This window comes from Nanorana parkeri, unplaced genomic scaffold (genome assembly GCF_000935625.1).
Source record: "Nanorana parkeri isolate BGI_ZX_2015 unplaced genomic scaffold, ASM93562v1 scaffold605, whole genome shotgun sequence".
NCBI classification, from domain to species: domain Eukaryota; kingdom Metazoa; phylum Chordata; class Amphibia; order Anura; family Dicroglossidae; genus Nanorana; species Nanorana parkeri.
Window position 1 is genome coordinate 1370126 of NW_017306873.1, and position 27377 is coordinate 1397502.

The 27377-nt window shown below is 44.9% G+C and overlaps 1 protein-coding gene across 1 annotated transcript in view; it reads right to left on the bottom strand.

Annotated features, from left to right (window-relative positions):
* The window catches only part of TCF7 (transcription factor 7 (T-cell specific, HMG-box)), a 164231-nt gene extending 148111 nt beyond the window's left edge, over positions 1-16120 (bottom strand). The window contains exons 1-3 of the mRNA XM_018562830.1: positions 15782-16120; positions 15493-15562; positions 13955-14045 (exon numbers count right to left, since the gene is read on the bottom strand). Of these exons, the coding sequence (XP_018418332.1) occupies positions 13955-14045; positions 15493-15562; positions 15782-16120 (500 nt within the window). The remainder of the gene's footprint in view (positions 1-13954; positions 14046-15492; positions 15563-15781) is intronic.
* Between the last annotated feature and the right edge of the window lie 11257 nt (positions 16121-27377).

The following is a 27377-nucleotide window of genomic DNA, read 5'->3' on the forward strand; positions in this document are numbered from 1 at the left end:
GAGATTGGGCTGAGGAGATGAAGAAGCGGAGTAGGTCTTTCTTAAAGTGGGAGATGGAGCCTGGGAAGATGGAAAGGAGGGCTACTTTGGGAGAGGGAGTTAGGGGGGAGCCTGTGACCTGTCTGTAAATCTCAAAAATGTGATCCCAGAAGGGTGTGATCTGTGGGCAGGTCCACCAGATGTGGAAGAGGGTACCATCTTGTGAAGAACATCTCCAGCAAACTGAAGGAGAGCCAGGGAAGATGCGTTGTAAAAGACTGGGGCATCGATACCATCTTGTCAGGAGTTTGTAACTTGTCTCTTGTGCTGAGCTAGCTAGGGATATTTTGTGCGTAAAGATGAATGCAGTTTTGATTTCTTCGTTGGAGAGTTCATGATCGATGTCGCGCTCCCAAGCTTTCACAAAGTATGTACAGGGAGGAGACTGCAGGGAGATCAATATTCGGTATAGCAAGGAAATGACATGAGTGGGGGGGTTACGTGCTAGGCATAGGGCCTCAAAGGGGGTGGGGGTGTCATGAAGATCAGAACGGGATGATGATGAGAGGTAGAAGCTTCTGAGTTGGAAATATTGGAGCCATTGGCCCGGTGATTAACCCTCTTCAGGTAGTAGGTCAAGTAGAGGTTTGAGGCCAGTGGTTGAGAGAGCTGTACAAAAAGGGGAAGGTCGCAGCTTCATCAATTTTAGAAATGTGGTGGAGGAGTTCCCCGGAGGGAATGCCTCTGATAGGGGTCAATGGGCCTATGTACCGTGAGAGTCTGTTATCTTTCAGAAGAGTGTCCCAGATCTTTAGTAGAGGAGGAATACAAAATGGTAGGTGATTTGCACGTGGTCTAAGGGAGGGCAGGATCCAAGGTAAGGAAAATGGCAAGAGTGGGGAGATGTGGGCTTCCAAGGCTACCCAAAGCTTACAGTGTAGGTTCGATGTGAAAAGTTCGATCCATAATATGAGTTAAGAGAGACGCTCTGTGGTAGCGTTGTAAGTCCGGTAGCCCCAGTCCCCCCAACTCCTTACGGCGGATGAGAATTGAGTATCGCAATCTGGCTGGTTTATGTGCCCAAATGTATTTGAGGAGGGAGGACTACAGCTGTTTAAAGATGGAAGCGGGAAGAGAGATGGGTATGGTTTGAAAGAGGTAAAGGAAACGGGGTAGGACATCCATTTTAAAGAGAGGCATACAGCCTAACCATGAATGTTTGAGGGAGCCCCAGTACCTAAACTTAGCAATGGTTTTGTGAAGTAGAGGTAAGTAGTTAAGTTTGTACAAATCTTCAAGGTTGGGGGGTATAAGGATCCCCAAGTACTTAATATGGTGGCTTTTCCATGGGAAAGGGAACTGATTTTGTAAATGCGAAGCTTCAGAAGAAGGTAGGGAGATGTTAAGAGCTTCAATTTTATGTAGGTTAACTTTGAAATAGCTGACTCTATTAAATTTGCGAAATCCTTCTAGAAGGGATGGGAAAGCAATTCTAGGATATTTAACATGTAGGAAGGAGTAAGTCGTCCGCATATAGACTCATTTTATGTTCATTGTTTGCAATGGGGATTCCTTGTATGGATGGGTTTAGTCTAATGGCCTCTGCAAGGTGTTCCATAGTGAGAACATATAGGTATGGTGACAAAGGACATCCCTGGCGGGTACCATTTTACGTATGTGGATGGGTTTTGATAGAAGACCATTGACACGAACTCTAGCCATGGGGCAATGGTATAGGGCTTTGATGTGTGAGAGGAAAGGGGAAGGGTGAAAATCCCAATTTAGTCGATCAAAAGCCTTCTCCGCGTCAACGGAGAGAAGGCATAGGGGTATTTTTCGGGATCTAATATGTTGAAGTAAAGTCAGGGTTTTGATTGTATTATCCCTTGCTTTGCGAAAGGGGATGAATCCAACCTGTTCCCGGTGGATCAGGGATGGTATATATTGTCCCAGTCTGTTAGCAAGGAGCTTAGCAAATATTTTCATGTCAACGTTGATTAGCGATATAGGTCTATAACTGGAACAGAGGGAGGGATCCTTGTAGGCTTTTAGTATAACAGTGGGCTTCTAATGTGGGCTTCTTGGGATTGAGGGGTGAATTTACAAACGCTGGCGATGGCGTTGAAGGTCTGCTCAAGAATAGGGGACAGTGAGTCCTTGAAGTGTTTGTAAAAGGAGCCAGTGTACCCATCCCGACCTGGGCTTTTACCTTAAACCAGGTGTAAGGTTAAGGATAGCACCTAATATTTCTTCCTGAGTGAAGCTGATAGCTAATTTGGCGTCTTCAGATAGAGTGGGGAGAGAGGTAGATTGAATATAATGGCGAATATCAGAATGTATCAGTGGGGAGAAAGATGTTGCAGGTTGCGTGTGTAGATTGTATTGGTCCAAGTAATAGGAGTGAAAGGCCTTCGCAATGAGTTCTGGGTTGTGGACCAATTGAGAGGAAGTGGACATGATTTTTGGGATAAATGTTTTAGCTCGTTTAGTGCGGATCGAGCGGGCGAGCATGTGACTGCATTTGTCTCCGTGTTCGTAAAAGGATCTCTTAAGAGAGTCTCTATGTTTTAGATCTGCTTGCGCTAGAAGTAAGCGAAGTTGGGTATGTTTTTGGGTGAGTGTTTGAAGAAAAGTAGAGTCGTTAGTGGATTTATGTCGGGTTTCCAGAGAGAGAATCTTGTAATAAGGAGTGTACGGCCGCCGATTTTTCTTTTTTCAATCGGGAGCCATGGAAGATGAGGGTGCCTCGAGGAGGCATTTTAGGGCTTCCCATCGAGTCGGTAGGGGAGTGTGGTCTTGAGCGTGAATGAGAATGAAGTCAGAAATTGTGCGTTGTACTGCCTCTACCGTGGTGGGGTCTTGTAGGAGGTGTTCGTTGAGGCGCCAAGTAGGGGTATTCTTCGGGGTGCCTAGGATAGAGAGGGAAAGTGAAATAGGATAGTGATGGGACCAGATTTGTGAGTCAATAGAGGCTTTGGGGCTCCATGTAAGTAAGTGGTGAGATATGAAGAAAGGGTCAATTCTGCTATGTGTTTTGTGTGGATGGGAATAGAAGGTGTAATCCCTTGTAGAGGGATGTAGGATTCTCCAGACATCGATCAGTTGGAGGCTATGTAACTGCTTTTTTAGTTTGTTAAGGGAAGAGAGGGGGACATGGGATTTCCCCCTAGAGGAATCTAGTGAGGGGTCCATTGTGAAATCACCCCCTAAGATCAATATGCCATCTGAAAAGTCTTCTAGTTTGTCTAGAATGGAGAGTAAGGAAGTATCTGGCTTGGGAAGATATATGTTAGCAAATGTGAACTTTTTGGAAAAGAGAGTGCCTTTAACGAAAACATTTCTACCCTCCTCGTCCGACTCAAGTCCGGAAGCAGTGAAGGGAATGGATGAGTGGAAGACAATGGCGACGCCCCTGGATTTGCTGACAGGATTGTTGCTTAAATAGACTTCTTGATAGTATCGAGAAGTTAGAGGAGGGGCTTGAGAGCCTTTGAAGTGGGTTTCTTGTAGGAAGAGTACATGTGCATTTGATATAAGATCTGGGATCGCTTACTCGGCTCATTGATGCCCTTCACATTGAGGGAGACAAAAGTCAAGGGCATCATCGTTAGAGGAAGAGACAAGATCTGCTGGGGGTGAGAGGGGTGGCACTGATTTTAGAGGATAGGAAAAGTAATGGGAGTAGAGGAGAAATAGGGGAGAGGCAAGAGAAGAGGAACGAGAGAGAGAGAGAGAGAGAAGGAAGAGAGAGAAGAGGAAGAGGGGGGAAAAAAAACTAACCAGGAGGAGCGGGGGAGGGTGATAGGAGGTTGGAGAGGGTAGAGGGTTGACCTATGCATCGACCACTAAGGTGGTAGTCCCCAAAATACACGCACAAGGAACTATAAGAACAGGGTTTAGGAAAGAAAACCTCGCTCTTGGGCGTGTGGCCTATGTGGGGTAAGGGAAGCTCAGCCAGGCCAGGCATCACATATACAAGAAATCAGTGCAATAATAAGTGCCAATTCAGTTTGTAAAACAAACAGAAACAATCAAACCAAAGAAAAGCAAAAACAAGGACCAATTACATCTAAGATTCAAGCCAGAATCTGCATAGTATAATATGCGGTTTGCGTCAATGAGATAAGCATTTGTCTTTATAGAGATGCGGAGGGCTCGATTATATAGCACACAGGGTGAGAGTGGATATCTCGGATTCGAGGTGTGGGAAAGTTAGAGGAAGAATAATATATAAATCAATAAATAAAATTATATTACACTATACCATAACGGCGTTTCGGGGGGTCTTAGCCTCTAGGTGGTCAAGTAGTTAGATTGGTTGGGCGGCAGGAAGTGAACTGGAGAGGCAAATGCCCTAGACTCTTCTCTGTCCATGTATGTGGGCCCCTAGGTGTTCACATTGCATGTGGAGCTGATTGAGCTTGATAAAAGTCAGCTTCTGTCAGGGAGATGTGAGAGGGGTGTCATCTTTTGATGAGATGAAATAGGTAGATAGACGGTGGGGAAGGGGGACATCTCACATGTGGACCAATGATGGAAGGCACGGGTACCCCGTATGTAGATTCGGTCGTGGTAGTGCTGTGATCCACAAAGTTCCGTCATTGGAGATAGTTATGAGTCCGGACAATATAATGTTTGTGCACAATCAAACCCTCAGCATCTATGATCATTATGTTACAGGCATGTAAAAACAAAAAAAATTTAAAACATAGCCCCCTCAGTGAATAAGAGACTTCTGACACGTATGTGTAGTATAGGATCAGCATGTGGAATATGTGAAGGGCAGCTGAAATAGAGTGGGGTTCTGCATATCTAGCATGTATGGATATATTAAGTGTAACATTTTCTTTGTAAGAGATCAAACAGAGTCAATCTCTATACTTATACAGAGTCTTAGTCTCCCCTTACAAGGGTAGAGTGTGGTAACTCAGAATTGGTGCAGCAATAATATTAAATCGTCCTGGATAAATTCTCAAACTGTAGCATAGTAAACATCTGGTGCAGTAAGTGAATAGGTGTAAGCAGGAACCCACAGATATTTTAAGGGATGTATGTGTTAATGTGTGTGTGAGGTGAGGCATAATGATCACATAAGTATCAACGGTAGTGAGATATCGATATTTGCAGTTAGAAATATAGCAGAAATCACATAATATAGTAGGAGGAAAACGTTAATGAGACACTCTAATTGTATAGTTATGAAGAAGGTCTGATTGTACCGTATACAGGTTGAGAGTGAGCATCTCTGGGTGGGGACGTCAGAAGAGGAGAATAAGTATTAAATGGTATTTCAGTGATTTTGCGGCTTCAAATGGGTATGAAATAAGCATGACTAGGAGGTCAACATTTCTACCTCTCCTCCATAGAGGCGGGACCAAAACAATTCACCATGCGTTTGCAGTTGGATGAGATCGATTTGAATCATTCACTGTATGTCAGAGAGAAATGAGGAGTATGTCATCTTTTTGGATGAAGGGGGATGGATGTATGGACGGTGAGGTAGGGAGACATCTCATAGGTGGAGTAATGATTTTAAGGCACAGGTGGGTGTTATGTGGGCTCAGTAGTGGAAGGGTAGTGATGGATAGTCAAAAGGGGCAGCAGTAAATCTAAACAGTTCCAGGTATGTATACAATCAGACCTTCAGCATGTACAGCCTTAAGGATGCAGCCTAAGAAGTACATATCAGACAGTTGAGGTAACATGAGATTCTGAATAGTTAGTAGATATAAGTGTGTCAAGGAACATATGTTTCCATGGAGTAGAGCAAAAGAAGTCTCTATGTCTCTACACAGGATCCGGCTTATTCAATGCAATAACAAAGTGAAAGAACGTATAACTGATGCAGAAACAGTGTAAAAGCGTCTCGGACAAGTTCTCAATCTTGAGTAGACTAATCACCAAACAAAACAATTAAACGGGTAACGTAGCCGTAAAAGAACAATCAGGTACGTATGAAGTAGGGAAGGCGTTTCACGGCAATACCAATAATAAAGAGATATTAATATTTGCGGTTGGAGCAGTAGACTAATCATCGAGTAGTACAGTTAGCTTTACAAAAACAGTCAGAGGTATACATGCTAAGGAACATGTGAAGTGGGGTAAGTGTTTCACGGCAAGACTGGCGATAATGAGATATTAATACTTGCGGTTGAGAAGAGACAGGGTCTCCTTCAAGGCCTGGTGGTATTGAAGTGATGGAGGAAGCCCATGGCGAAGAAGAGGAGCATAAAAGGATTGGCTGGGATCCAGTATTATTCTCATGGTTCTTAGCGACGTTTCCTCTGTGGAAGCACTTCCTTCCACTGGCCGTCCGCCCGTGTAGCCGTTAGAGTAGGGGCTGGAGGATCAGGCCAAGGTTCCAGTTCCACGGAGGGAATCCCAAGTTGCCCGATGAAGCCGTCGAGATCAGCAGGACTTCGGAGGATGACTGGATTGCCATTCTTCCTTGCCAGCAGGTGGAAGATGCAGCCATGTGGTGAGAGGAGGCAGGAGAATCCCCTAGGTTTGCAGACGATTGGGCTGGAGAGGAGGGGTCGGCACGTGGAGCCGCCATGTTTCCATTGCTTCGGCGGCCACAAGAGTCCTGAGAGCCCTGAAAAAAGGTCCCGATATCCGCTTTAGCCGGTCGAGCGGACCTTTTTTTTTGAGCCCGACGGCTTCTTCATGCTACTACTAGCATGAAGAAGCCGTCGGGCTCGAAAGAAAAGGCCCGCTCGACCGGCCTTATCGCTCTAAAGACACAATATGGGACCTACGTCCCATATTGTGTCTTTAGAGCGATAATTGATGACACTTAGATCAGACGCCCGGCCCGGGATGCAGGAGCTAGTAGAAAGTGCTGCTTTCCGCCGCCATGCGCAAGCTCCGCCCCTGGGGTGTGCACTTTTGTAGTGTAGGATGGTATTCCTTTCAGTGGGTTTACTATAAATAGAAGTACAGAAACTCCCATTTGATTTGGACACAAACACGTCAAGGAATGGGATGCCCTCATTGGGAAAGTCTGTATTGAATACAATCCCTGAAAAAATGCTGTTAGGAAGCCAAACAAAAGCAGTAAACAACTCAGTATTACCATCCCAAATCAGGAACACATCATCTATGTAATGAAAGCAGCACCTTACATGCATTTTGTAGATATGTGATGGGTAACTTAACTTCTCCTCGAGGAACCCCACTAAAAAGTTTGTGAAGGAGGGCGCAGCAGAGCTGCCCATCGCAGTACCTTTAATTTGGAGGTAAAATTGTTGTTCAAATGCAAAGAAGTACAAACGGATACACTGCAGTATAAGTTCAACTGGAAACCATTTAGGTTTATCAAGTAGTAAAAAGTGTCGAATAGCTTCTAAACTCAACTCGTTGGGAATACTGGTGTATAGAGAAGATATGTTCATAGTAGCTAACAACCAGTGATCCTCAACAACATGGAATACCAACCATTTATCAAGTCAGAGGTGTCCTGAATGAAGCAGGAGGCTTGCGCACCAACCGTTGTAATAATGAGTCAATTACCCGTTCAAGTGGCTGTGTGACTGAGCCACATCCGGACACAATGGGCCTGAAAATTAAGGGGATTAAAATCCTTGTGTATCTTGGGTAACCCATAGATGACGGGTATGCGGGCATGTTCATTGAACAGGAACTCCTCCATGTCCTTATCGATCCATCCGTTAACCGAGCCAATCGTGATTAGAAAGGTTAAGTCACTAGGGGTATTATGCACAATGTTCTTCAAAGTGGCAATATAGCTGGAATGATCAGATAACAACTTAATCATCCCTGCTCAATATTGTGAATAGTCCATAATGACGACTGCTCTGCCCCTATCAGCGGGTTTGATAATAATGCTGTCATCATTCCTGAGTGATTTGAGAGTAGAAAATTCCGCTTTGGACATATTTGAGTACTGCTTATGTATACATGTTCTAGTAAGTACATCATGTTTTGATAAAACAGTCTTTTGTGGAAAACTGCCCAGGAGGAACAAATCTGCTTTTCTTTTTAAACGTGTGTGTTCTCAGAGGGGTTGTAGAAGTTGTGGATCTGGCAAAATGTTGTTTAAACCCTTTATGACTGAGCTTTTTTTTAGTTCCTGTTCGTTAATGACTGACGCACTTTTTACATTTTTGCTGTGTGATTCTTCCACGGCAGTAATATACTTTCCTACTAAGTGCACCCACACATATATATTGTTTTTTAGAGGACAGATAGGGCTATATATTATCTTATTTTTGTTCTCTAAAAACTTATACTGGTTAGGTGGCCTACAATGTCACTGTCATTAAGTGTCACTAACTGTCACACTTAGGGACAGTGACATATTTTTGAACAATGCTGTCAATAGGGGGGTTAAATAAAACAATTAACCCCTTAGGGGGAAAAACAAATCTGCAGCCGAGCTGCAGATTTTTTATTGTAAGGGATTACATTTTTATATTAAAGTGACATTAAACCCTCAGGTTTTTTAACATAAACCAATACTGTAATGTGTGCCTTACTGTAATCCATGGTTGTTTCCCTTCTCTTTGCTGCTCTTCCTTTTAAATCCTCATGTCTTCTCATGCTTGGGGAGAACTTCCCTTTTCAGCTCAGGGCCTCTTCCTGTAGTGCTGGCTCAGGTTACAAGCCTATACAAACGGATACACAGACACCGTGTATCCATTCCTGAGACAAGGCAGTCTGCTGCAAAACAGAATTTCTGCAGAGCATGAGAACAGATACAGATTTAAAAGGAAGAGCAGCAAAGAGAAGGGAAACAACCATGGATTACAGTAAGGCACACATTACACTATTGTTGTATGTGAAAAAATCTGAGGGTTTAATGTCACTTTAACTATAGTATAAAAATATGTTTATATATAATTTTTAGTTTGTAAAGTGTAAAATAAATAAAAATAAAGTTTAAAAAATTAACACTTTTTTGTCAATTATATCAAGCAGTCACTATAACGGCTTAATAATTTTAATTTTTTTTACATTGTTGGTTATTGTTAGGCTGCTCCAAACTTAGGAACAGCCAATAATAACCTTAGTGACTGATCCTGACAGCATGACAGGATCAGATCTCACTAAAGGCTTCTGATCATTCCCAGATGATCAGACGTCTGATACAATGTTTCAGCATAGAAATATATTGTTACATATTTCTGTGTTGAAGAACGTATTATAACAAAACAGCCTGTAAACATTGGGGAAGTCCCGATCGCTACAGAGCTGTCAAAACTGAAATAGCAGAGCAGTGAGCACACATTCTGCTTATCTGCTATTTCAGCTGTCAAATACTAAATCGCGATCCGGTATTTGTAACAGCTTCATTCTTTCACTGATAAAAGAAAGAAGCTTTTACAAAAGCCTAAAGGAGAACTATGAGGTGATTGATTTCCACTCATTCTCATAGTTAGAGCCGACCTGTGACAAAGAAGCTGTTACAGGTCAGCTCTATCAATCGGGAAGTGAACTGAAACATGCACCGATCCGCTCACTTCCCTATCGGCTCCCTGCAGCTCTGACTGGGGGAACGAACAGGGGAGGGGGCGGGCACAGCTAGCTCTGCCTCTAGATTGGCAGAGCCAGCTATCACTCACACAGTATTGTCGGGATCTGTCTTGGCTGCGGCGCTCTCAGTATATCGCGGGCAATAGCAGCCCGCGATATACTGAGTTTTGGGTCATGCAAGGAGGTTGATTAATGGCATCCTGTGACCCTAAAGAGAACTATGGGGAAAAACACTTACCCCATAGTTCTCTTTTAACTATTTCATTAATGGATGCCTCAATGACTCATTAATCAACAGTAAACCTTGATTCTTGGTGGTTACTGGCATTTCAAAGCCCTGAATAGCTGTAATAGTAGTATACGTCTCCAGTCCAGTCATGAAGGGGTTAAGCTTAAGAGAGATCATTCATATTTATACAGTTGAACTTCAAACCCAAAGGGGTCAATCCTCCCAGTGGGGCAAAAGGACAGGCCTTTAACAAGTAAATGACACTCGCCCTCTGACAGCGGACGTGGTGACAAGTTAATCAACTGACTTTCCTCGATGGCTGGCCCTTGTTGGATCACATGCGGATTCCTGGACCCGTCGCCCTTCCTGGATCGCGATGTCTCCGTCCATGTGAAGAGCGGGTGCAGGACCCTTGGTTGATGTCAATGCGCCTGAAGAAGCACATGGTTCACTGTCTGAAGAGGAGTTTTCAATAGGGCGGTCACTCCCAGATGATGTGGTATAGCCTCATTGTGTTTGTGGTTTTCTCCTGGGTTGTGGTCTCCCTCCGCTCACGGTTGTTGCCTGTGAGCCATGGAAAGACACGGCGGAGTGCGGGTGACTTTTTCAACAAACCCACAATGCACCGCATTATCTTTGTCCTTGGTCAGCTCAGTCAATGAGAGACACTGACATGAAAGAATGAACAAGACAGTCCCTCACTGTAAAGGAAGCCATATTGTTAATTTGTATTGGAGCTGGTTAGGGAAAGCTGCCAAATCTTTGAAGGGAGAACTTAGGGAAAGATAAAATGCCCTGCACTGCCTGTACCTTCATAGGAAAACATGTCTCTGTACCTGGACAACGCTGTTGGCGGCAGGGTACAAATGACCACAGACACCTGGACCAGTAAGCATGGGCATCAATCCTTTATATAATTCCCTGTGTATAGGTTAACCCTATGGTGTCTGGAAATGGGTAGATGCAGCATGGGCCATACCACTCAATATTTTGGTTCAACCTCATTGTTAGATGGTGGTGGCTCTTTGAGCTCTGACCCCTCTCATTTGTCTCATCCTCCAAGTCCTGCTCAGCATCAGAGCCACACCAGGGTAAGAGCTACTGTCATTTCTCCAGATCCATCATTGGTGTAAGCAGAGCCCAGAAATACCATAGGAATATCATAGGAATACATTGGGATGCATTTCAGGTGCAAATAAAAACTGTTCTGTTCCGGACATGGTGTAAACAAGCCCTTAGTGTTTCTCCTTGAACATGCATTGCGCAGCCTGATAGTCCATGCACTGAAAGCATAACAGTCAGATAAAAGGTATGATTTCATTATATCCCAGGGCAAGCAGGAACCTCTGTCCACTGCTTCCATCCCTGGGATACAGAGATCGCAGGAGGCTGAGGAAGACTTTTAATCAATGTATAACAATTGTTTTAGATAACTACAATTAAGTAATACTCCTAAGCCATCTGAAAAGTAAAATTATAATTATCATCGGAGTCCATCCACGATTTAAAAGAAAATAAACCCCATAGCAAAACATCCGCTTATTCACTTGCATGCAGAGACTGCTGATTACAAGAGTACTGTTGACAGCAGAAACTTTGAAAGAGGTCCTCACTGCTGTGCTTTGCAGATGTAAACTGGCCATATACCTATAGATTTTCTGCAGATGGTCAGATGGAAAAAATGCAACAGATTCCTCCATCTACGCTAAACTTTGTGGATGGAGACATCTCCCACTGGGCCAAGCTTCAGTATCTTGCTAGTCAGCCCCGCTGGCTCTCAAAATACCTGAACAATGCCTGCATCTATTTAGATTGTTCAGGTATTTTGACAGCCAGCGGGGCCGACTAGCAAGATACTGAAGCTTAGCCCAGCAGGAGATTCCTCCATCCACACAGTTTAGCGTAGATGGAGGAATCTGCTGCACTTTTTCCATCTCACCATATAAAATCTGCAGAAAATCTATAGGTGTATGGCCAGCTTTAGTTTGGAGATGCTGCATGTGTACCAGTGCTGCCATAATTAGGCTGCAAAAAAGGAGGGTTGGGGAGGAGGAAGGCAGAGAGGTCTCCGGGTGAAGTTTTAAACCTTCCCAAAACGTAGACATTATACATAGGTAGGGTGAATAGTTGGAGGACAACACTGTCCTCAGTGGCATATGTTGCTGATAAAATTGTCTGAAAGTTTTTTGTTACTGGAGTCAACCTGATTGAGGCGCTGCCGTATGTAAGCTCCTTCTAAAAGCAGTGCACAGCCAGATATACACTGCCACAGTTGCCTGCGTCCGAGGAGACTGCCCATAAATATTGTGCTGTTCCGTAAGGCCATATACAGCTTTAGGCTGGGTTTACACCTAGACGTAACGAATATGCGCGTTTGTCGTTTCCGAGGGCTACCTGGCTGTATCCCAATGGATACGCGCGTCAAATACGCCCCAAAGAAGCTCCTGTACTTCTTTGGGCGTAGGGCGTTTTGCAGCGCGTTCCTACGCGCTGTAAAACCCCCAGGTGGGAACCATGCCCATAGGCAATTGGTTTTCACATGTTGAGCGTTTTACAGAGCGTAGGAACACGCTGTAAAACGCCCAGGTGTGAACCAGGCCTTAGGGCCTGTTCACATGAGTTTCAGGTCCTGATCAGGTCCGGATCAAGTGTGGATCTGCAGACGCAGTGCTATGTGTTTTTGCCGCGTTTTTGCTGCGTTCCAGTTAAAAAAAAATATATATATATTTTTTTTGCTGGAGTGGGGCTGTCAGTATGTTAGCTGCAGTGCAGTGCGTTTTTGACGCGTTTTGTGTTTCCCGACCGTACAAAATGTGACATGCAGTATTTTTCTGTCGGAACCTGAACGGACTGCACATGTGAGAACTGTAGCCCATAAAACACATAGGGATACATTGGGATGCATTTTTAGTGCAGGAGCGTACGGATCAGGTCAGCACAGAAAACGGACGTTGTGTGAACAGGCCCTTAATGCTTCCTACAAACCTGTAATTTAAAGGGTTTCTGTATCTTCCAGCAGCCCTCAAAAACACATGAAAATATCATCTCCCTTTTTTTCTTTAATTGTGCCATGGACACATGTCAGTGCCTAGCTTCCTACGCCTCTGCTGACAATAGTTTGTTTAACAACCCCCCAAAATGGACAAATTGAATATCAAGATTTGCCCACCATAGACTTCAGTGGAATTTGGAGAAGTTTATTTTTTTTACATTTTGAGCATATATTGTAAAACTGGCTGTGAATAGAACCCTGGCAGTTCGCTCATCCCTACAACGCACAGACACCAAAAATAACCTGACACAGGCTACAACTCTTACCTGAACCATTTGGCCACCTGACTTTATTAATGTTCTTCAATTGCTAATAGCAAAATGTGAATGAATAAAGCATCTGATGGGCAAGCTTAAAGTGTAGTTCCACTTTCATAGGCAAATCTGAGAAAACACCTACTATATTTTTGTCATGTATTCCGAATCACACAGCATACCAAAAAAATATTTTATATAAATTATTTCTTACCTTTTAGATAACTCTGTTTAGCAGGTCTTTGCATGCTCCTCTCTCAGCAACAAGACATCTCTGACTGTCCTAATAGAAAGACCTAGGACAGACTAAGCTTCCCCACATTAACATACAATGAAAGAAGCCAAACTTCTAGATTTTTAACCCTTGGTTAGCACAGACTGTTTTCAAACCTAGTTTACAACTGATAATGAGATTACCAGCCAAGTACAGTCAGTGTTAATTAGAGCAAACATTACTATCCCTCCCCCACCCCCCTGCATTACAGAGGAAAATGTTTCCTTGATAATTTAGTATGTTTTATGCAAGTATCAATTTATTTATCTTTTTTAATTATGCTATGTGAATGAGAAACATGTAACAAATATAAAAATATATGTTATCCCAATTTGGCTGTGAAAGTTGACATACACTTTCAGAGAACTCCAAAAAAGTGCCACATTCACTTCATAATAAATATGCAATCTTAACAGACCAGAGAGAGAACAAACATGTACACCTAGAACAGGGCAATCCTGGGAGGAACACAGTTACAATAACCGACTGGTAGTTTACATCTTGTACTACATAAGACTTGTAAGATACTGCTATGCTCACAAATGATTCAAGCCAGCAGTTGCCAGCAAATTGTTCTTGAGAAGTTCCACCTTTTTTAAAAAAAAGAAATGACTGAAAGGTCACTAAATAATCCCAATTCTATATAAGAGGTTAAAGAAGTGTACACTTACCAACCCATTGAAGGGGATATCTGCCCAACTCCTCCAGCTGGTATTGAGTAAAATGCTGGGATATCAGGTGTTTGGGAAGGTCTGTGGGAACCTGAGTAGATAAAAACAATATTTATCAACTAAGATAACGGTAATGAATACAGTATACAAACTACAGTATGTGTAATACAGTGCACAGCTCAAGGGTACTTTATAAACATGTACACTTGAGTTGAGAGAGTAGACATTTAAAGGACAGGAAGGGGTATGTATAGCTAATGTGGACCTAAATGGCAACAATATGTCAATAACTAACTTCAATGCTGCTTAATTTTAATGTGTGGTTATGCCATAATATATATTTTATAACAAGCACCTCCGATGCTATGATAGATTGAAAACTGGAAAAGTTTGTAGATTTTACAAATTACAGTGAGCATGCTTTATGCCAGTAAGCAGTCTGCTTATACTTTCATTAATATTGGCACACAACTTTATGTACATGCAACATGAAGGAATATAAAATCAATACAACTAAAAATATGGTCTGTGTTGCTACACTGCATTATTTATTATTATGTATTATATTTAGTGACTTCCCCTTCTAGGTGGCATGTGGTTGATTGAGCTGAAGTGCTGCTAACCTGGTTAACAGGACATATTAACAAAAACAGAAGTTGCTCTTAGCACCCAACTAGGTACCTCTAGGGTCTGTGATGGTGGACTTCTGTTCACTTCAAGTAGGTTTTGCAATCCCCATTTCTATAGGAATGGAAAATCCATTTGCAACAGGTCAAACACAGGGCAGAAGAAACTTGCTTGTTTTTACTTTTGTGATTGTTTGACTGCCATTTTATTGATAGTACTAAACAAAACTTGAGTCAGAGATACTACCCTATTTAGCATTGTTTCTCTCCTTCAGCACTTTGGTCCTCACTTGTTAAAAAAACCCCCCACATAATTGAAAACCTAGGAGTCAAAGAGATATTTGCTACAAAAAAATGTCCCCGTGATCTTGTATGGAAAATTCACACTATGCGGGTTAGTGATGTCATTCTTTGAGTGGAGGATTGAGATGGAGTAGTGTCATTCTTTAAGTTGTACAAAAGGGATCTTTTCTTGCGGTGAGGTTCTGATGCGAGTTAAAATGGGGTCATGTATGCTTTTTGAAGGAATATCACACACAAGCTGGGATTTACCACTGTTTGATTATTAATAAACTTATGTGAAAAATAGTGCACTTTTAAGCACGTCTGCTTCTGATTCCTTATTGGATTTTTCTTCTGCTGACATGACAAGGGTACTTTAGAGGGATCTTTTCCCCCATTCACCATTCCGCACTGTGACCTGTTCCCCACCAAACTCCTCCCCCCACCACCATTTTCCACAATAAACACGCTAGACCGTATGGAGTTCAAAAGGGCCACAGCAGCCACTTATTTATTTAATTTAAATACCAACCTTCAATACAAAAATAAAACCAATATATTATCTGCAAACAAAACATATACCAGTATAACATTTCTTTTAACCCCAGGTTTCCGGGTCCCTGAAGGCACCTGTAAACAAAGGAAACACCGCCCCATAACAAATTGTGTCTACGCCTTCTACGTCTTCCAGGGGGAGCACCTGAAACACAAGAAGAAAAACAACAGCTCTACCACGTGGGCCCAACGGAAAATACCCCTCTCCACCAAATGCACATAGCCCCCCAGAAACAACAACAAAACCCCACACATACTCTGCGAAGGAAAAAAACACAGGGACAACCCACGCCAACCCTCACAGCCACTGTGGCCGCACATACAGCCTGTACCTATTCGACTGCCACCGTCCTATGCGCCGGACCGTGCTCTCATCTAAACCCCACCGCGCCGCCTCAGTGGCAGTACCGATGCGGAACGGATGGGCCGAGTACTCCGCCGCATTGGCACCCAAGCCATCCAGATGAATGAACAAGGGGCCGTCCCCATCCGGACGCACCCCCAAAAACTCACCTAACGCCCGAATCAGGCACAAAGATGAGTATGCCCCACGGGACAACTCCACATGCAACTCCTTGCCGAGCTGGTCGGTCTTGGATCGCCGAATACAAATCGACACTGCACACTCCGTCGGGGCCACATCGCAGCGCTGCAACCCACCCCTACCCGCCTTCGAGGGGCTGACTAGCTCCCCAATACGCATGGCACCAAAAAACACAATGAAAAACGCAAACCCGAAAAAGCAGCACCTCATATGGAGACACACAAATTGACTGCAGTTGTCTGGACATGGCCGCCAACAACTCAAACGACACCGGGCAACGCATATCAAGACTATGTCGACCGCGACGGAAGCCCTTCAACGCCCGCCGCACCAAGAAGTGCTTAGTGACATCTTGCGGGCCCATAAGCCGGAACCAAAAGACCAGACCCGCCATCCTCTTGTCGACCGCTGACACAGAGACCCCTGAGACAAACAGATGACATAGAAAGAACAACACCGCCGAGGTATAGTCCCCCCAGCTCCGCCCCCACGAGTGAACCTAAAAAGGCCAACCACTCCTGCCAGACCTTGGAGTAAGCCGTCCACGTGGCTACTCTCACAGATCTCCGAATGAAGCCAGCGAGGACTCCAGCGCAACCCTCCACAACCGTCTAGGACAGGGGACCCCGCAACGTTGTGCTGCCGGGGCCAGACTCCGAAACGCGTCCCACTGAAATCGAGACAAGGCCTCGGCTATCTTAAGGACAGAACACGGGATGTGTAGCTGGCGCAACTGAATTTTGCGTCGAGACATGGCGGTAGCCACTGTCTCTTTGAGATCCCCCCAATTTGTCCAGGGGAAGACGGCACTCCATCACCACCATATCAAAGGTAATCACCAAGAAACACAACTCCGTCGTGGGGCCTTCCGTCTTATCCCCCCACAAACGCCGGCATCCAATTGGGAAACGTATGCGGTATCAACCGATACCACCGTTTTTCCTCCTCGTCCTTCTTGCTCTCGTCAGGCTTTACCCTATCCAGGTAAAATTTTTCCAAGGGGAGAAGCAAGAAAATCTCCACACTCACCCTTCCAAATGCGCTCCCGCACTTCAGATTTTAGATGCGCCCCCAACGGACTCTCAAAGCAGACGTACACCGCCGATCAGACGCGATCCGCCTCCACAGCCCCACCCTTCGCCGCCGCAGGTGGATCAACTGGGACCACACCAGCCCCCTATGTCAATCGCGCCACCAGAAATCACAGCGGGCACCGGCAGCCCACCCCTAGCCCCCGCAATAACCGGCAGCGAAAATCCATGATGTCCTCTTCTGGGTCGACCTCCCCACACTCTGATGCCGACAGCTCTCCCTCTGAAAGGCGATCTTCGGGCACCGCCGGAACAACCACCCGCACGGCAGCCACCGCATTCCCCTCCGACTGCAGCTGCTGAGGATCGAGGAGCCCGGGCCAATAGGAGCCTGATGACCCGGCCCTCCATCCACTGCAGAAGGCCCTCATCGCGCAGGAGTGACGTCAGCCTGCCCGGGCCCACGTGACCCGGAGGCCCGAGTGCACCGCGCATGCGTGGAACGGGCCCGACTGCCCGTCCCATCTAACGTAGGCACCTCAGTCCTGGAAGGGCTGCCGGCCGCACCAGGAGACAGGCCGGCGCCCATCGAAGTATATCCCGCACGTCGGGCACCCCCACCAGCTTTGGCTGAAGCTGGAGCCAGTCGGGGAGCTGCACGATCCGGACGCCCATGACGATCAGAAGGGGGGACCGGAGGCAGGACAGGGCCTCCTCCCCGCCTCAGATGGGGATTCCTCCCAGGCCGCCCGGCAGCAGGAGCAGGAGTGCGTTTTGCCGGCGGACACGGAGGGTCCCTACTGGGGCTCCCAGAACGGCGCTGAGCCCGCACCGCCACCTCAGGGCTGAGGCGCACCGGCGGCCTTGACCGCCGAGCACGACGAGGGGGATCTATAGCAGCATCTGAGCCTGCTGGGACACCAGCCAGCACAGATGCTATATGGGTCTGTAGCCAGGAAGCGCCACGGGTCGCCATGGCCTCCCGCAACCAAGTCAAAAGCTCCTTCAAATCACTCATGCTGAAGGAGAGCAGAAAAAAACAGCCAGAAATACCTTCTCCTGGTCCAATTTTTCTGCAACTGGACTCTTCCCATCTCCTCCCAGGATCCCCACCCTCGGAAATCCCACCCTCTCCCACTGACCTCCAATCAGGTAAGCAACCCCTCCCTCCATATTCTTCATATTCTGTTTTTCCTTTCCTATTAACTCTTCCTATGCTTGTCTCCCCTTCTCCCCCTGTCATGCTGTCTCCCCGCACAATTCCCTTTCTTCCTTGTGCTCCATGCCTTTCTGAAAGATTTGAATACTTATTCTAGCTAATGGCTGGCAAAGGCAGCAGGGCCACAACTCCTGCTGGTCAGTAGCAACATGTTTTTACTTTCTAGGCGTAACAACAAAAAAGTTAGAAGAATTGTTCAAAAGACAGTAAGGGAAATAAGGAAAACTTTGAGGACAATTAAAACAGCACTATCTGGGGATGTAATTGCAATCTGCAAGTTCTTTACTTTCGTTGTGTCCTCTGCTGGGAACACTACTGCAAAATCTCCCCTCTCCCAGCAGTCCATCTATTTCCTGTTGGCTTTCGGTCTCTGTACTCTACTCTAAACCAAAGTAGACTCATAGAAGACTACTATGAGCCGTTCTATGTCAGTTGAAATGATGTATAGAAGAGCAACAAGACAGAAGCCTGAAGTCAGAGGGATGTGGGGAAAAAGAACATTTGACAGTAAACTTTCCCACCACTGAGAGAAGGATAAGTTACAGGTTGAATAAATCTCCCAAAATACTCTCCTAAAATGGAACAAATGTTTTTGCACATGCTGACCAATCAGGTATGTTTGAAATATATTTTGCTTCAATTCAAACAGCTGCAGACTTAAGACTTGATGAGGGTTCTGAATATCAGTTACTTTAGAACAATACAAATTGGTCATTAATGGGGAAGCTCAAAGTAGGATATATTCCTTTATCATGAGTTTACATTTATGAACCTCATCTTTATTGGTTAGAAGCAACTTGAGCTTAAAACATTTCCTTCATCAATCCAAAATCAGTACCTACTTAAAGTGGATTAATAAAAAAGAAACAAAATAGCACAATAATACTTTTTTTGAACACAGAAACATGCTGGCAAATCAATGCAATAAAGCAGCTCACAGCGTTTTATCCTTTTGCATTGATGGTGCAGAAAAAAGGTGTATCATTCAGTTGTACTCCGGTCTTTATAAACTCCCCACATTATGATATTGTATGCTGAAAGAGATGCTCCATTTTATCGATTAGTTGGCACATTTTTTTTTTTGATGAATCGAAAAAAAAAAAGGATTAAATACCATCTTTTATTTGAAATGAAATATACAAATGGAGCATTACAAAAAGGTTTACTGAATAAAATGATATGCACATTTTTTGCAATCACGCGGCAATGGAATGCACGGCATTGCAGTACCGTGCATTCCAGTGCAGGCGATCACACTGCAGGCGGGAGGCGCGTTTGGGGTGCCATTGAAATGAATGGAACCACAACACACATCCTGCAGCAGAATTAGTCAGGCCGAAACCAAAAATTACTTTCCCACCTTTTTTTTTATATATTTTTTTAAATATCTTTATGTATTATATTAGACATTTTAATTAAATTCCTGGATTTAAAATAATATGAATTGTAAAACTCCAATATAATAAAATAACTAAAATAAATAAAAGCCCGGTCATCAGGTTAGAGTTAGCCATGAATATTGGCTGGGAAAACTATTGCTCTCGCTCTGGCACACGCAGCGATACCCGTCATGTATAGCACAATCGCCGTTTTCATAGGTAGGTGCACCCGACTTGTGTTTCCGTTAGTATGCGCGTGTTTACGGGGTCCGGGGACTTTAAACTTTTTGGGGCGTATTTTTAATTTTAACTTTTTATTTTATTGCTATCAAATGGGGGGCCTCATGTGATCTCAAATGCACATTTGAGATGACAGGTTCTCTTTAAGGTGACATTAGGGGGTCCATTAGACCCCTAGTGTCACCTTTCCACTCCACTGGGGAATGACAGGAGAACAGAGGAGCAGAGTGGCTGCGAGGGATTCAACTAATCAAAAATAAACTAATCAATAGTGAGAATCATTGACAGCAATTCTCATTATCAATTATAATCGATTTTGTTCCAGCCCTACTCCATTTAATGAATGGCCTATATTTTCAGTAGCAATAAAAATTACTTTCCAATCACAATAACAGAATAAAGCACGCACACTGAAGAAAAACAGTTTTCTGATCATGGTGACCACAATAACCCGACATTGTATGGACAAACATAGTTTGAGAAATCCAGACACAAACCAAATACATAGCTATTGCACTTACTGAGACTGTTTCCGGTTTCATACAATGCATTTCAAAGGATGACTGGTCACAATCATATCAAGTGTGATGCACTTTCCATTTCAACACCACATGAATACAGAGCGCAACACCTACACCTACCGTATCTACTTCCTATCTTCAACTCCTGCATTGCTCATTATGACTAGCTACTGCCTCACAAGTGGGACTAGCTTGAAGAAAAGATCTATAGCTACAGCTACACCAAATACATGGATTAAACCACTGGAAAAACTTACCACACACACACACACACACACACATATATATATACATATATACATACACATACACACACAGTTGTGCTCAAAAGTTTGCAATTGGTAATATATGTACGATTTTTACAGAAAATATGATTGAGCAGGCAAAATATATTTCTTTTATTTCTTACTGGATTCAAATTCAAATGAAGGTCATAACAGCATGGCACAACCTAAAAAAACAAAACATGGAAACAAATGAAACGATACCTGTTCAAAAGTCTGCATTTTGTATTGCCCTCTTTAGTATCAATGACAGCGTGCAGTCTTTTGTAATAGTTGTCTATGAGGTCCCCGAATCCTTGCAGATGGTATAGCTGCCCATTCGTCTTGCAAAATGCCTCTAGGTTATGCAAAGTCTTTGGTAGTCTTGCATGAACCGCACGTTTTAGATCTCCCCAGAGTGGCTCAATGATATTAAGGTCAGGAGACTGTGATGGCCACTCCAGAACCTTCACCTTTTTCTGCTGTAACCACTGGAGGGTCAACTTGGCCTTGTGCTTAGGGTCATTGTCATGCTGGAAACTCCAAGAGCATCCCATGCCCAGAAGAATGCAAATTGTTTGCCAGTATTTTCATGCTGCATTCATCTATATTCATCTATATATGCACACACATATATACCCTGCTATTTAACAGTTTCATGACCTAAGATTATTGATGAATGAATTCCCAGACTACATTTATCAATGTCAGTTACCTTGATACTTGACTATAACTAACTAATTTGCTTACCTAAATACACTGCTCAAAAAAATTAAAGGAACACTTTTTAATCAGAGTATAGCATCAAATCAATAAAATCCTGGGATATTGATCAGGTCAGAGGGGGTTGTTAATCAGTTTCAGCTGCTTTGGTGTACTGTTAATGAAATTAACAACAGGTGCACTAGATGGGCAACAACGAGACAACCTCCAAAACAGGAATGGTTTTACAGGTGGATACCTGGACCCTATGGAGGTTGCACAGGCATGCCAACTCCTCCAGGATGGCACATCAATATGTGCCATTGCCAGAAGGTTTGCTGTGTCTCCCAGCACAGTCTCAAGAGCATGGAGGAGATTCCAGGACACAGGCAGTTACTCTAGGAGAGCTGGACAGGGCCGTAGAAGGTCCTTAACCCATCAGCAGGACTCCTTTGTGCAAGGAGAAACAGGATGAGCACTGCCAGAGCCCTACTGTAACGTAGATCAGAAATATTAGCTTTGAAATATTAGATGTGTTTGGAAATTAACAACCTCTAAGAACCAATGTTCAAAAGGCATCATGTTAATCAGTCAGCTGATCTACATAATTTACCCATGCAGTCCTTCACACAGGGGGGTCTGGAGATGAGGCTCCTCTCAGCAGGAAGCACAGGATATGTTGTATCCTAAACCAGGACAAAGTTAGACTCTGTCACCGGCCATTTGGTCTCAGGTAGCAGAATGCTAAGACTCCGGGTACAATTAACAGCCTTGTGCTCAGAGTAGCCAAAGGTTCTTTTTACTTGTGTTAGACATGAGATACTCATGACTGGAGGATCTCATTGGAAAGAGACTAGAAGATGATGAGGACTGCTGGGACATGTAGCTCTGAATGTGTGTTCCCTGATTAGGGACTACTGGGACTTGTAGTGCCTTACTAGCTGTGAACTGTTGTCCTGCTCGCACACTAAAGAGGCTCCACAGACCAGCTCTACAGACAGCCTCCTGCCTTACCATCCCATGTGGATCCCTATTCTGTGGAGTAACCTGATGCATTAAGTGTGAGTCGTGACCCTCTTTTGTTGTACCTGGTTGCTGTTACCCCTGTGCCTTGACTGGTGCCCTTTGTCCTTGGACTCCAACTGTGCCGTGCCCTGCTACTGTGCCTAGATTGCTGCCCTGTGTCCCTGGACTCCAACTGTACTGTGCCCTGCTGCTGTTATCCCTTTGCTGTGCCTGATCTGCTCCCTTTGCTGTGCCTAGATTGCTGCCCTGTGTCCCTGGACTCCAACTGTACTGTGCCCTGCTGCTGTTATCCCTTTGCTGTGCCTGATCTGCTGCCCTGTGTCCATGGACTCCAACTGTGCTGTGCCCTGCTGCTGTTATCCCTTTGCTTTGTCTGGATTACTGCCCTGTTACCTGGACTCCAACTGTACTTTGCCCTGCTGCTGTTATTCCTCTGCTGTGCCTGGATTGCTGCCCTGTGTCCCTGGACTCCAACTGTACTTTGCCCTGCTGCTGTTATCCCTTTGCTGTGCCTGGATTGCTGCCCTGTGTTCGTAGACTCCAGCTGTACTTTGCCCTGCTGTTGTTATCCATTTGCTGTGCCTGGACTGCTGCCCTGTGTCCCTGAACTCCAACTGTACTTTGCCCTGCTGCTGTTATCCTTTTGCTGTGCCTGGATTGCTGTCCTGTGTCCCTGGACTCCAACTGTACTTTGCCCTGCTGCTGTTATCCCTTTGCTGTGCCTGGATTGCTGCCCTGTGTCCCTGGACTCCAACTGTACTTTGCCCTGCTGCTGTTATCCCTTTGCTGTGCCTGGATTGCTGCCCTGTGTTCGTAGACTCCAACTGTACTGTGCCCTGCTGCTGTTATCCCTGTGCTGTGTTTGGACTGCTGCCCTGTGTCCCTGGACTCTGCCTGGATTGCTGCCCTGTGACCTGGTCTTTATTCTTGCTATCCCTTGCTGTTTTAGCGGTTTGTTTTCTTCGGATTGCTCCTACACTTGCCGTATCCTAATGTTGAGAACCCCTAATAAAGAACCCTCTGGTCAAGGGTCCTAAAAATCCCTCTTGGTCTCTGTGTGTGTTCTGTGTCTCCCACATCCCCCGTCACACCTACAAAATGACCTCTAGCAGGCCACTGGTGTGAATGTCTCTGACTAAAACAATCAAAAACAGACTTCATGAGGGTGGCCTGAGGGCCCGACGTCCTCTAGTGGGCCCGGTGCTCACTGCCCGGCACTGTGGAACAACAGCCACTGGCGCCCTGTGCTTTTCACAGATGAGCAGGTTAACCCTGAGCACATGTGACAGATGTGAAAGGGTCTGGAGAAGCCGTGGAGAACGTTATGCTGCCTGTAATATCATTCAGCATGACCGGTTTGGTGGTGGGTGAGTGATGGTCTGGGGAGGCATATCCATGGAGAGATCCACAGACCTCTACAGGCTAGACAATGGCACCCTGACTGCCATTAGGTATCGGGATTAAATCCTTGGACTCTTGGTTCCTCCAGGTGCACGACAATGCCTGGCCTCATGTGGCGAGAGTATGCAGCCAGTTCCTTGTGGATGAAGGAATTGATACCATTGAATGGCCCCCACGTTCGCCTGGCCTCAATCCAATAGAACACCTCTGGGACATTATGTCTCGATCCATCGGCCGCCGCCAGGTTGCACCTCAGTCTGTTCAGGAGCTCAGTGATGCCCTGGTCCAGATCTGGGAGGACATACCCCAGGACACCATCCGTCGTCTCATTAGGAGCATGCTCCAACGTTGTCAGGCACCCATACAAGCACGTGGGGGCCATACAAACTAATGAGTAACATTTTGAGTTGTTGCAATGAAATTTTAGCACAATGGACTAGCCTGCTGCATCATTTGTTCACTTTGGTTTTTGGGGTGTCTTTGAATTCGGCCCTCTGTAGGTTGATAATTTTTCATTTTCATCAAATGATGTGGCATCATTTCATTCCTAACACATTACCCAATCAGGCAATCAGGTAGCAGGGGTTGGGGAGGGGGCCTTTGTATTATCTGTGAGTAGTGAGTATACTTCTGTTTTTAGTCTTAAGTCCACTGTGTTGCAAAGTCCAGAGGCTTTCCTATCTCAAGACAAATGTCCTATATCCCAAGCCTAGTGCGTTCCTAAGGGTCTGTGGACACCTAGACAACACATCACCGCACGTCATTCGTGCACGATTCCGCGCAGTCAGCAGTCGCCTAGGTGTGCCTTGGTGTGCACCGATTGCGCTGTGGGTGCCATCCATTATTTTGTAATGGCACCCCAGTCGCTCCAGGCGGATTGTGCGGTTTTCCGCCGCGATTCCGTCCGTGCTTCCAAACTTCCACGCTAAAACAGCCACGCGTTTACCTTTTTTCTGCAATTTGCCGTGCGGATGAAATCAATGGGGCCGCACGCCAATCGCGGCCTGCATTGTGCAGGACCGTCCGTTCCCGGATCGTGTAGGTTTGAGGAGGCTGAACCCCCCCCAGGAAAAAAAATGATCTACGGCCCTGCTATACACTACCAATAAAGTTTAAAAAATGTAAACAGTGAGAGCTCCAACAGTGTGCAATACACCCAACAGGCTTTTTAAACAGACTGCACTACAGTGGCACACAATCATTCTATCAAAGATTTTTAAAGAAAACCTGTACTTTGAGAAACACATAGAATGCTACTGCTGACGTCTTCTGAAAATGTTGGTTGTCTGGCTGTTGTCCAGATCCAATGGCTTTAATATTTCATGAATCCCTGACCTGGAATACCAATGCCAATACATGTTCTACTATCAGCATACTTCAGTAATTTCAAAAATGCTGAAACCTGAGGCAGCCGACTACTAATATGTTCAGAAGGAGGTCAGCAATTGCAGCCCCCATATTATATCTAAAAAGATATGGTATACTTATTTGCATTTTAAGTGCACTTTGTTAATACAAAAGGAGAAGTTAGAAGAGGAGAGTAAACAAGAAATTGAAATGTATGAAAAGCAGTGATTGTGCGGTGAAGAAAATCAGTGTGCAAAAAGAAAATAATGCAGAACAGAAACATTTTCAGGCAGAAGTCTCCTTGGAGGGGGGGGGGGGGGGGGGGGTTGGGTGGCATGGTGGGCCGACTATGCTATAGGCATCCCACTCCGGTAGCTACTGACAGGTCACTTCAATCAAGCACCATTTTGTGCGCCTTATAGCCATCCAGCTTCAATCAGCTCTTTCCATCCCTCTGTGCTTCACCAGCAGTCTGGGGGAAATAGGGAAATGCAGCCATCAGATTACCCTCCCTATATTTACCCTCCCATCAGATTACCTCTTCCTATCTAGGTAAATTAGGTTATCATCTGCATAGAAACGCTTTTATTTTCCTCCTGTCTACCTAGTGTAAGCCTTTTCGAGTGTTAATGAATTTTGTCTTATTAGATTTGCACAGCTCAAGTAGTTGAAGAAGCAGCGTGCCTGAATTATTTTTATAACACTCTCTGGGAAGGCCATCAAGGTTAGGGTTAGGATTATTTAAATATTTAATACTTTCTCAAGTCTAAAATTCCATTATCTTTCCTATGTGTCAGGGTTTCAACCTGACATTACTGGTTTGCAGCATTCTGGCTCGGCTGCCATTTTACTCAGCTGTTCCCTTACTTGCTCGAGCAGACTCTGGAACGTTGCTCACTACTCTCGGGCTCCCTCTTATGGCGAGACAGGAGAGCATGCTCTGAGTGAGTCAGATGGAAGTTTTCTGTCTCTGAGTGATGATGTCACCCCACTCACCATATATATACACCACTCAGTCCACTCTGACCTTGCCCTTGCGTGGTCTTCCTGCTAGTGCTTTCTTGCTGCTCTGAGTATCCTGATTCCGTGTATGACCTGATCCTGGTTGACGGTCTCCTCTGGCTCCTGCTCCTGGCTTGTTCCTGACAATGCTGATTTCCTGGCTCCTGCTCCTGGCTTGTTCCTGACGATGCTGATCTCTTTGTTCCTGACCTTGCTTGGACGACTACCCACTCTGGCTTGTTCCGGTTTAAGACTCTGCTTGCTCCTGTGGACACTGTTCTTAATACATATTTTAACTAGCACATTTTGCTTGTATGGTTTTCATTGTGCTCTGACACTGTGGGACCAATACAACATGAAATCTCCCCATCGGACACCCTCTTTTAGTGAGTTGACAAATTCAATTACCTAGCGATCAAGATCCAGGTACTTTACTCTTCAACCTGCTGCTCAGGCCCAACTGGGAACACAAATGCTAAATATACTGTACTCTCCTCTTGAAAGTATCCTAAGAGCAATGGCTATCCCTAGACAAGTGACGAACCGGTAATGTTCTCTCTAACAGACCCCTACTCATTTTGGCAAAGCCTGGTCAAAGTGGACTAGAGTCTTTCCATACATTAAGAGGACTTTAAGGACACTGAGAAATTTATTTTCTCAATAGTTGCCATGATCTTTATTCAGTTTTACTTTACACATTTTGTTTGGGGTGTAGAATATCCTGGTAAAAACTGGAAATTAGCCAGTCGGCCCAGAGTTACCGTTGCTCTACAATATCAGAGGGTGTTTCACATGTCTTCTAGTCTTGTGTTCAAATATCACCTTACTGAAAACAAAAGCACCAGCTTTTGACACAGACTCTGCACTTTGTTCTGTCTTACCTCCCCGAATTCTACCTCCTTTGCATTTATTTAATAAATTATAAATAAATAAATAGTAAGGGTGGAATAAAATAATGTCTTCCATGAGTGGGTATGCAACCAGGTGCATGTCATGTGCAATGTATGCGTTCCTTCAACATGCGTTCGAGGGGGAATACAATTGTGCTAGATGTGAGCGAGTTGTCTGTTTGGAATCCCAGATTCTGGATCTAAGCAACAAACTGGCAACACTGAGGAGCATAAACAACATGGAAAAGAGTCTGGACTTAACGCACCAGGCTGTCGTGGAGGGGGGTCAGGCTGAGGAGGGGGGGTTGGAGCAGCGGGATCCAGAGGTGGGTAGCTGGGTTACTGTTAGGGAGGGGCCCTGATCTGATTCACCCCAATAAATTTGCCAAGTTGCA